The sequence below is a fragment of the Palaemon carinicauda genome, chromosome 9, assembly GCF_036898095.1.
Source record: "Palaemon carinicauda isolate YSFRI2023 chromosome 9, ASM3689809v2, whole genome shotgun sequence".
In the NCBI taxonomy this organism is placed as follows: Eukaryota; Metazoa; Arthropoda; class Malacostraca; order Decapoda; family Palaemonidae; genus Palaemon; species Palaemon carinicauda.
In genome coordinates this window covers 145,167,795-145,180,071 of record NC_090733.1, presented here as the reverse complement: position 1 = coordinate 145,180,071, position 12,277 = coordinate 145,167,795, and the positions used below count along the sequence as shown (strand labels likewise).

At 34.3% G+C, this 12,277-nt stretch overlaps 1 protein-coding gene across 1 annotated transcript; it reads left to right on the top strand.

The window, feature by feature from the left end:
* Nucleotides 1-452: 452 nt before the first annotated feature.
* Nucleotides 453-1,372, top strand: LOC137646684 (uncharacterized). Its single transcript, XM_068379791.1, has 2 exons — nucleotides 453-598; nucleotides 793-1,372. Exons 1-2 carry the CDS (start codon nucleotides 453-455, stop codon nucleotides 1,370-1,372), a joined length of 726 nt encoding a protein of 241 aa, XP_068235892.1.
* Nucleotides 1,373-12,277: the final 10,905 nt, after the last annotated feature.

Genomic DNA, 12,277 nt, shown 5'->3' with positions numbered 1-12,277 from the left:
CTTCTTCTTCTTCTTCTTCTTCTTCTTGACCATACACTCCTGACTCTCCCTCCTCCCCTTCTTTCTTCTTCTTCTTCTTCTTCTCCTTGACCATACACTCATGACTCTCCCCTCCTCCTCCTCCTCCTCCATACAGTCCTGACTCTCTCCTCCTCCTCCTCCTCCTCTCCTCCTCCTCCTCCTCCTCCTCTCCTCCTCCTCCTCCTCCTCCTCCTCCTCCTTCTTCTTCTTCTTCTTCTTCTCCCTCCCAGCAAACGCCCTCGCCTCTAGTTTCCAACCCACACCCTTCATTTCTTTCAATGTCCCAAATCCTTCTTCCGCCCATAAAACGATCCATCTAAACCAGGCTTCTCGCCTCCTCAAAAGTCATGCGCAAGTGACCCATGTAATGCTCAAAAAGTCATGCGCAATGATCCATGTAATGCTGACTAATGAAGTGTCGGCCCGCGAGCATGAACGCAATTAACAGCGGTCGATTGCAGGTATTGGCAAACGACCTGAAATCAACAGAGCGTTTGGGGGACCAAGTCATGAATAAACGAAACTATTCAATACTGGAAGCTGAAAAGGAGCTTCCCATTTTGAATTTCCAGTCCGTGTAAATGTGTCCCTGACGAAACATTAGCTTCAGTTGTCTTTAATAACTTCCTGTTGTAAATAAGCAAAATAATTTTGAAATAAATGAAGTCTCTAATGCAGTCAACCTCCAGAACATTCGCCGCAAAGGAACTAAAATTAATTGAAGCATCTTGAAATTGGTTTACCGAATATCATATTTCTAAAAATTCCTAGTAAGAAGAAGAAGAAGAAGAAGAAGAAGAAGAAGAAGAAGGAATTGCAGAGCCACAGCAAAAACATGAAGAAGAAGGAGAAGAAGAAGAAGAAGAAGAAGAAGAAGGAATTGCAGAGCCACAGCAAAAACATGAAGAAGAAGAAGAAGGAGAAGAAGAAGAAGAAGAAGAAGAAGAAGAAGAAGAAGAAGAAGAAGACGAAGAAGAAGAAAAGGAAGAAGAAGGAATTGCAGAGCCACGGCACACAAATGAAGAAGAAGAAGAAGAAGAAGAAGAAGAAGAAGAAGGAATTGCAGAGCCAGAGCAAAAAACAAGAAGAAGAAGAAGAAGAAGAAGAAGAAGAAGAAGAAGAAGAAGAAGGAGGAATTGCAGAGCCACAGCAAAAACATGAAAAAGAAGAAGAAGAAGAAGAAGGAATTGCAGAGCCACAGCAAAAAAAAAAGGAAGAAGAAGGAATTGCAGAGCCACAGCAAAAACATGAAGAAGAAGAGAAGAAAGAAGAAGAAGAAGAAGAAGAAGAAGAAGAAGAAGAAGAAGAAGAAGGAAAGAAAGCCAGATGCAGAGCCACAGCAAAAACATGAAGAAGAAGAGGAAGAAAATAAAAAAGAAGAAGAAGAACAACAACAACAACAACAACAACGAGGAGGAGGAGGAGGAGGAATTGCAGAGCCACAACAAAAACATGAAGAATTAAAAGAAGAAGAAGAAGAAGAAGAAGGAAAGAAAACCAGATGTAAAGGCACGACAAAAACATAAGGAATTAGGTTTCAAATGGCCCACGTTGACCGTGTTTACATCAAATATCAGCATCTTGTAGGTACGAGTAACGGGTCCGAGCAAATGTCAAAGCCAACACAGACCTTACGGCATTAGCCGATGATGATATATGAAGAAATGACTGGAATCCATCGACCTTTTACCTAAACTGGAAAAAGAATCCAATTAAGCCATAGCAAATCTTCAGAGTTCGGATCTCTCTCTCTCTCTCTCTCTCTCTCTCTCTCTCTCTCTCTCTCATGGATATCCGTAAAGCTAATCAACTTTCTCCTTTCATTATTTATGCAACATTTGCATTCCAAAGTCTTTTTTTAATCACATTATACTATAGTCAATTTCTTTTAATGAGGCGCATTTGCACCGACTCGAACCGGTGCCCTTTTAGCTCAGAAAAGTTTCCTGATCGCTGATTGGTTAGAATTATCTTGTCCAACCAATCAGCGATCTGGAAACTTTTCCGAGCTAAAAGGGCACCGCTGCGAGTCGGTGCAAATCTGCTTCGCCAAAAAAAATTGACCATAGATCCAAATGACATGCAAATATTAAAGAGGTTATCATAAGATAATGAAGACATATTTATAACTAATAAAAGCAAATAAAGAACGTTTTCAACACTAAAACTAGTGATCAATTACTTCTGAGAAATAAGTCAAACCAGATAAATCAAGCATTATCACCGAAATGCTCCGTCCATTAAAGCGAATGACACAGGCTAAAGCAGGGTTTCCAAAACTTCAACCATCCAGCTCATCCCCTTAATGTGTATGAGGGATAGAGTAGTCAAAGCCCAATGTGACTATTTGCTAATTTATCTTGATATATATATATTATGTATGTATATACATTAGGATAAATTAGCAAATGTATGTATATATATATATATATATATACATATATATATATATATATATACAATGATTTGCTAATTTATCTTAATATATATATATATATATATACATATATATATATATATATATATATACATGCATACAAACATACATACATGCATTTGCTGATTTATCCTAATATATATACATACATAATATATATATATATATATATATATACTGATAAATATATATATATACCTTTTACTTTCAACAAAATAATGCTGTTTTCTTACATTAAATTACAACTTCCATCAATAGCCAATTGTTCTGAATATAACGTGGTTATGAAAATTATACTCATACACGTATTTGATTTAACCCTGGCAATTTAAAAAAATCCCTCATCAAAACGGGATGACATTCATAAGGTCTCTCTCTCTCTCTCTCTCTCTCTCTCTCTCTCTCTCCTCTCTGCAAATTCAAAGAAATTCCCTATCAAAACGGGATGATATTCATAAGGTCTCTCTCTCTCTCTCTCTCTCTCTCTCTCTCTCTCTCTCTCTATGACAATTTAAAGACGTTGCCTATCAAAGCGGGGATGGTCTCTCTCTCTCTCTCTCTCTCTCTCTCTCTCTCTCTCCTCGAAGTAAACCAGCTCGCACACCGCCAAACAAAACAGGTCCGAAAATGAAGTGCTCGACCATCCGTCTGCTCCCGAATGTTAATAATCACCTCCAGTTACTAATAAGCTTCTTTAAGATAATAAGCGACTCATCTGACGGGTTCTGTGAAAAGAAATCATGCTGCTTTGGGGTGTGTATCTCATTCGGGCCAGAGATATAATTCCGACAACTGTCACCCCTACCCCCCTGTAATCTTTATCCGGTATCTGGTGCCACCGTCCGGTTACCAGGAGAGAACCCGCATTCTTAATCGGATGACGACAACGACGTCTATGTTGCTGACTTCATTCTAAATCTCCCATTGCTGTCTGGGAGTTTTATATCTATCATATTAGTACATTTATCCTCTTTCTATCTGTCTTTGTCTGTTTATGGATTCATTCTAAATCTTCGGCTGCTGCCTGTGAGATATACAGTATATATATATATATATATATATCTATATATATATATATATATATATATTATATATATATATATATAATATATATATATATATATATATATATGTGTGTATATATATATATTAAATAATATATATATATACATACTGTATATATATAGAAATATATATATATATATATATATATACATATATACACACATATATATGTACAGTATATATATATATTTATATATATATATATATATATATATATACATACATACACACACACATATATATATATATATATATATAAAGTACATTCATCCCCTGTATGTACGTGTCTTTGTCTTTTGCTGAATTTATTCTAACTCTCCCATTGTGAGCTTTAGATCTTTCATATAAGAAGTACAATCATCCTCTATCTTTTCTTTATCTATTGGTGACTTCATTCTAAATCTCTCTATGTTGCCTGTGAGCTTTATAGCTATTATATACAGTAAGTACATTCACTGTCTGTTAGTCTGTCTGTGCACATGCATATTCAAATACCATTTTTTTTCTCTTAATTACACTATCAATACAGTGAATCATACGAGTTTCTTATTCATAATTATTCATTACGTAGTTCCATGGAAGGTAAAATTTTCCATCAGGAATCATTATTGGATATCAACATTTTCAAGCGTTTACTAAAGATATCGTAACTGAGGAACTCGAATCCTCATACACGGAAATTAAAACGTCTTCACATCCCGCATTACTAAACATATTATCAAGTTAATGGACGACCATTAACAGCAATAAATAGAGAACGTGATAAAATTCCATTCACTTCAAATTAAAAAAAAAAAAAAAAAAAAAAAAACTGGTACAGAAAATTTCAGCGACTGTAAAATTTAATAATTGAGAGTTCAAAATAAACGGTTTGAAAACAGGATATTTCAAAATCTTACGACACTGACGGAGTTCAATTTCCATACTAAATAAAAAATTAACTTACATAAAACTTATTGGCAGCTTTGTTATTCAATCGTGTTTCTCCAGCGTGTTTAAAGATGGGGGCACGTACCTGAAAGAAAAAAAAAATATATTTAATGGTTTAGACAAACATTTTTCTGTTTTATTTTAATCTGGAGAAAATAAACCAAGACTTATTGGTTAAAATTGTCTAACATATCTAGGAAATAAAAACCAAGATCTAATGGTTTGATTGAATAAATTACTAACTTTTAACTTGTCTGAAATAAATTAACTAGACTATAACTATTTAACAGCCTAAACTAATTGGTTTTACATTAAGTGAATGGTATTAAGAAAGATTTAATGTTTCAAAGATAGAACATTAAGCTTCAACTTGTCTGAAAGTAACGACAAAAGCTTTCATCGTTTATACACCTAAATCCTTACGTTTAACCTATATAAAAGATAGGAACAAAGACATGGTGACCTAAATAGATGTGTATATTTCACTCTTTACTTACCAGAAAGAAAAGAACAACGAGTGAATAGGTCAAGTGCCTATTATTATCATTAATTATTATTATTATAATAATAATAATAATAATCATTATTATTATTATTATTATTATTATTATTATTATTATTATTATTATTATTATTATTATTATTATTATTATTATTATTATTATTATTATTATTATTAATTCCTAAGCTACAACCCTAGTTGGATAAGCAGAATGCTAAAAGTCCAGGGGCTTCAACAAGGAAAATAGCCCAGTGAGGAAAAGGAACAAGGAAAACTTAAATATTTCAATGACAGTAACATTAAAATAAATATCTCATATATAAACTACAGTATAAAAACTGTAAAAAAACAAGAATCTTGGAAGAAAAATAAGACAGAATAGTGTGCATGAGTGTATCCTCAAACAAGAGAACCAGAGACAGTGGAAGACCATGGTAGAGAGGCTGTGGCACCACCCAAGACTAGAGAACAATGGTTTGATTTTGCAATATGCAAAATTTCAGGTAACCTCCATTTTTTAGGGAAAAACCTTCTGCACGAACGAAGAGTTCATTCGTGTCTTTATAAATTAGTCGTGAAGTCAACATAACTACCGATTTCTTAATTTATTCCAAAATACTTTTTTTTTTCAAAATTATAATTTTCTAATTAATTTAATTAAAACTATTTAAAATCATCATCATTATAATCATTATTACACAGTTTTAATTAATATTAATAATAATAATAATAATAATAATAATAATAATAATAATAATACTAACAACAACAACAACAACAACAACAACAACAACAATAATAATAATAATAATAATAATAATAATAATAATAATAAACCATAACGTATGACGGGTTTGTTCAGATATCCCAATTTAGTAAATAATGCATTTATTTATTTTACACATTCCTCATTCTAACGTTAATAATTGGCAATAAAATTCATTGGAGTAGATTCATATAAGGATTAATATACTGGCACTACAAGAACATTATTACAATATTCTCTCTCTCTCTCTCTCTCTCTCTCTCTCTCTCTCTCTCTCTCTCTCATTAGATTCATATAAGGGTCATTATATTGGTACTACAAGAACATTTACTTCAGCTAACCTCTCTCTCTCTCTCTCTCTCCTCTCTCTCTCTCTCTCTCTCTCACATTAGATTCATATTCTAAGGGTCAATATATTGGCACTAAAAGAACATTTACTTCAGCCAACCTATCTCTCTCTCTCTCTCTCTCTCTCTCTCTCTCTCTCTCTCATTAGATTCATGTAAGGGTCATTATATTGCCACTGCAAGAACATTTCTTTCAACAAAATTATCTCGTTCTCTCTCTCTCTCTCTCTCTCTCTCTCTCTCTCTCTCTCTCCCCCGTCAGTTATAAATGCACAAACGTGATACTTAGCCTTCACATCAAACGACCAAACCATTAGCCTCATCGCTCAAAAGATTCACTTTTACCGCCCACCACACTTCACACCGCCCACCCAGCCCTCCTGCTAGATTGAATGAGATGGAGGTGGGTTTGTATAAAGGGGGTGGAGGGGGGGGGACCCAAAAGCTACAAACGAGAGCCCACCCACCCACTCTTAGAGGAGGTGGACCTCACTCAGAGACGAATTCTTCAGCCTCGCTCCTGGCAAAATCAGTCTTATTAGTTTTATGACACTTCTTGGGAGGCGAGCAGTTCGCTCTCCACTGCTTTAATTTGATTATAAAGTCTCGGCCCATTGAGCAGACGGAAAGAGAGAAAACGAGATTACAAACACATTCATTCATACAGATATATATATATATATATATATATATATGATAGAGTATGTACACTATATATATAATGTATATTTACTCTATCATATATATATATATATATATATATATAATATATATAAGGTATATATAAATTATATATATAATAAAGTATATATAAATTATATATATATATATATATATATATATAAATATATATATATATACGTGTGTGTAGGCTATATGAAATTGACTTAGGAAATCCACTTTCCTTATTAATGACCAGTACTTCAAAAAAATATTACCTGCGTGAAACGACAAAAAAAATTATCACTGGTTTTTTTTTTATTTTTTTTGCTAAAAGACAAATAATAAATTTACCTGGAAATTTCTATCTGTTTCAATTACCCTCAAAATTACACAAATATTCTATTAAACTCAAAATTTCTTATATTTTTTTTTTTCATTTCATATTAAATAATTTCTATCTGTTTCAATTACCCTCAAAATTACACAAATATTCTATCAAACTCAAAATTTCTTATATTTTTTTTTCATTTCATATTAAATTAATATTTTTTTTTTATTTCACTTACAACACACCCAATTATGATTCAACAGACTTTCAGTAGATTTCTATTCATGTTCGTTTTTAATACAATAAAAATACAAATATATATTATTCAACTCAGAATTACGCTTTACTATGGAATACATTGTTTTTATATTCTATTAAAAATTACATCTAACTTCCATTCAACGAAAACTTACATCAGTTTTATATCCTCCTAAAAATTACATTTTATTATTCCCTTTAGAATTAAAGAGGAGTGGAAGAATTCTAAAAAAAAAAAATAAATAAATAAAAAAAACACTATAAATAATTCATCTTCCAAATATATATATATATATATATATATATATATATATTCCCTTCCTTCTCTTCTAATGTCTTATACCTTGTCTCTACGGTTATATAAAATCATCAAGTTGAAAATCATATCAATATTTGGCAGCAAAGAAAAAGAAAAAACCCAGTAAACTTCTATTCCAAACAAGGAAACATCAAATCCTCCACGCTACGGTTTGTCATTAAAAGCGTCACAAAAATGGACTGCTAAGTACATAAGGAAATAGTAAATCCTATCAAAACTGTATATATCACAGCCTCAATATCCAATTATGCCTTATACGAATTGATTATCATTATTTGGGAGAGGATAAATATTCGAAAACATCTCTCTCTCTCTCTCTCTCTCTCTCTCTCTCTCTCTCTCTCTCTCTCTCTCTTACTATCGGCATTATTAAAAAGATGCATTATGGGGGATGAATTCATTAAACTCGTGTATACTGAATCTTGTTGAACCTGAGGATGAATGATCATTAAGACTGAAGGTGTTTACCGTACCAAATCCACTAATTTATTACTATGAGAGAGAGAGAGAGAGAGAGAGAGAGAGAGAGAGAGAGAGAGAGAGAGAGAGTGTTACTAGGATTTGGATGTCTCAAAGACTTTTTTAGTCTATCCGTAGAGACTCCATTTGCTCTAGGGTAAGACGAGAGAGAGAGAGAGAGAGAGAGAGAGAGAGAGAGAGAGAGAGAGAGTTACTAGGATTTGGATGTCTCAAAGACTTTTTTAGTCTATCCGTAGAGACTCCATTTGCTCTAGGGTAAGACGAATGAGAGAGAGAGAGAGAGAGAGAGAGAGAGAGAGAGAGAGAGAGAGAGTTACTAGGATTTGGATGTCTCAAAGACTTTTTTTTAGTCCATCCGTAGACTCCATTTGCTCTTGGGTAAGACGAATTAGCTTAAACGTTTAGTGTGTTTCTATGATCTTGTTCAACTTATTCCTGATTTCATTTACTGAGTTACTGTTACAGTGCGTCGTAAATATACTGAGTAGGGAACTTGTGCTAGGAGAAAAAAAAATAAATAAAATAAAATAAAAAAAAATTTAAAAAACCACACACGCAGACACGAGAGAACCCTTTGACAATCGCGTTGCTATTGACAAAAGTAAACCAGTGATTGATTTAAGCAACCTAGCGTCGCCATGACCAGGTATGTTATTTACGGAAAATCTTATAAGATCTTTCAAACACGTTGGAATTGAAGTAATGAGAAATTTAGGCAATGTTTCCGTGCTGTTTATAAATTGATAACAATGGTAATAAATGTTAACAAATGCAAGTAGTAGTTCAGTACGTTTCAGAAGATGACAAAATAGAGCTAAGTAACAAGTGCTCAAAGAGAGAGAGAGAGAGAGAGAGAGAGAGAGAGAGAGAGAGAGAGAGAGGTGGGGTCTAATCTTTAAGGGTGATCAGTGAAAGAGCTCCAGGTTATAATCAACACACGAAGTTCCAAGTGAAAAATTTGTGGCCAACATCGACGACCCTTTTCATTTGCCTTTACCCCTGGCCTTGTCATCAGTCAATGAAATATGGCTTTACCACAGAGAGAGAGAGAGAGAGAGAGAGAGAGAGAGAGAGAGAGAGAGAGAGAGAGAGAGAGAACCATTATTTCGTAGGTACTATGAATAAAAAAAGTGGGGAGAAAAAAAGGGTAAGAAAAGACGTTACAGTCGCGTATGCAGGAATAACAGATTAGCAATAACATATAGACTATGAGAGAGAGAGAGAGAGAGAGAGAGAGAGAGAGAGAGCAACAATTTAATACATACTATGGAAAGAATAAAAACAGTTAATGGGGAAGAAAAACAAACTGAGTAAGGGAAGACCTTAAAATCTCGTATGTACGACCATATGATCAACTATAACATATGGGTTATGAATGAGAGAGAGAGAGAGAGAGAGAGAGAGAGAGAGAGAGAGACAGAGAGAGAGAGAATGGAAGAAGAACAAAACTTAATAAAACCTTTCCTTCCTTGACCTAATGACAGACAACAAAGATGTTTAAAGAGGAGCCCTCGGTACATAATAACACAATGGTGCATAAAAGCGTCTCGGAGAAAAGGCGAGAAAAGGTCTAGTGCAGACTTTCGTCTCTTCCAGTATTTGAGTGACATTGATTCCAATGGTTTCCAGTCAAAGGTATGCGCTTCTGAGAGAGAGAGAGAGAGAGAGAGAGAGAGAGAGAGAGAGAGAGCAATGATTTAAAAAAATAAAAACAAAGATAGTGGGAAGAAAACAAATTGTGTAAGGCAAGACCTTATAATCGCGTTTGTAGGTCTAAAAGATTAACAATAACATATAGATTACGAGAGAGAGAGAGAGAGAGAGAGAGAGAGAGAGAGAGAGAGAGAGAGAGGGATTTAGCTTGACAATCCATACGGACAAGGGAATGGAGGAAACACAACCTAATAAAACCTTTCATTCCTTGACCTAATGACAGACAACAAAGACGTTTAAAGACCACCACTCGGTACATAATAACACAAAGGCGCATAAAAGCCTCTCGGACAAAAAGCCAGAAAAGGTCTATAGCCGACTTTCGTCTCTTCCAGTATTTGAGTGACCTTTATTCCAATGGTTGCAAGTCAAAGATATACACTTCCGTGAGAGAGAGAGAGAGAGAGAGAGAGAGAGAGAGAGAAGAGAGAGAGAGAGAGAGATTATAAATGGCATCTAATGCTTTCATAAGTGTGTGTATGAGAGAGAGAGAGAGAGAGAGAGAGAGAGAGAGAGAGAGAGGAGAGAGAGAGAGAGAGAGAGAGGGAGAATTTATAAATGGATTCTAATGCTTGCATTAAGTATGTGTGTGCAGGAATATTTTAGAGCGTGCGTGCACTTCTGATAAAAACAATGCCCCTTACCAAGCCAGTACTTTCCGAAACCAGCCTTTCACGAAGTAAAATAGAAATTAAACATAAAACCGTATGTATCCAGCACTGATGAAAGGGATGGCACCTCTGACATTCGATCCCTCACAGCTGCTCAGTGCACAAACACAGGACAGGACACAAAAGTAACAGTTACAAGTCAATATTATCAGAGAAAACAAGAGAAAGTTCTAGAATTTTCCCTCCAACCACTTTACTCCAAGGAAACGCTTATCATCAGGCCCGGCTGCGTTCAAGAGATGAAAGGAGCGTTCAACGTTACGTTCATGAGGAAAGACAAGAAACTTCGACCAAATAAAGAACGAGAAATATCATTTCTACCTTAACGAAATCCCTGAGAAATAACTTTTATAGATATCAATTCAAATAAATAAGGTTTAAAAATGTCCTTTTAAAAATTTGTGCCCCAAAAGTTATAACTTTCCTCCAAAAACGATAAAGATATAGAAAAGAAACATGAATATATGTCGTAAGTGATTTACACTTAGGACTGCTATGAAAGACTATAAATAAAATGTTCATGACTTATTCAGTTTGACTAAAATTCCCATGAAATGCTTTGAAAAAGAAATAATTTTCAGGATTATGCTCACATTTCAGTAAATTGAAAAACCATCAAAGAACTATGATTATGTAAAGCAGTATTTTTAATTAAATGTTTATGAAGAAGAAGAAGAAGAAGAAGAAGAAGAAGAAGAAGAAGAAGAAGAAGAAGAAGAAGAAGAAGAAGACGAATTAGTTAGAATTAGCGACATTCCACGCCCAGATAAAATACGTCTACAGTCTATTTGTTTTTTTATTATGCATAATTGCGGATTTCTTATCGTATCCCATTCTTGATATTACTACGTTTCCGAGACAAGCGGAACCCATATAGATAACCCCCTCTGGAAAAGATTAAATACACCATTAACTGTCTCACTGGATGAAGGCTGTTTACAAACCTGACGCCTCCTTAGTAGTTAAAAGAAGCGAAGTGATAAGGGGCCATCTTAAGAGGCCAATAAACTTCAGCACAACAGGTGTATCCGCCCACGTGAAAGGAGATGGAGAAATCTTTACTTTAATGGATTTAATTGAATATTCTTTTAATATTTATATATATTAAATGAATAAAAGTTTTCTGGCATCCTGACATCTAAGGTCACTGACGCCGATATTATTTATTATATCATAATCATCATCTCCTCCTGCGCTAGTTTTATGGCATCCTAACATCTAAAGTCATTGACGTCGATATCATTTTATATCATAATCATCTCCTCCTGCGCTAGTTTTATGGCATCCTAACATCTAAAGTCATTGACGTCGATATCATTTTATATCATAATCATCTCCTCCTGCGCTAGTTTTATGGCATCCCGACATCTAAGGTCATTGACGCCGATATTATTTATTATATCATAATCATCATCTCCTCCTGCGCTAGTTTTATGGCATCCTAACATCTAAAGTCATTGACGTCGATATCATTTTATATCATAATCATCTCCTCCTGCGCTAGTTTTATGGCATCCTAACATCTAAAGTCATTGACGTCGATATCATTTTATATCATAATCATCTCCTCCTGCGCTAGTTTTATGGCATCCCGACATCTAAGGTCATTGACGCCGATATTATTTATTATATCATAATCATCATCTCCTCCTGCGCTAGTTTTATGGCATCCTAACATCTAAAGTCATTGACGTCGATATCATTTTATATCATAATCATCTCCTCCTGCGCTAGTTTTATGGCATCCTAACATCTAAAGTCATTGACGTCGATATCA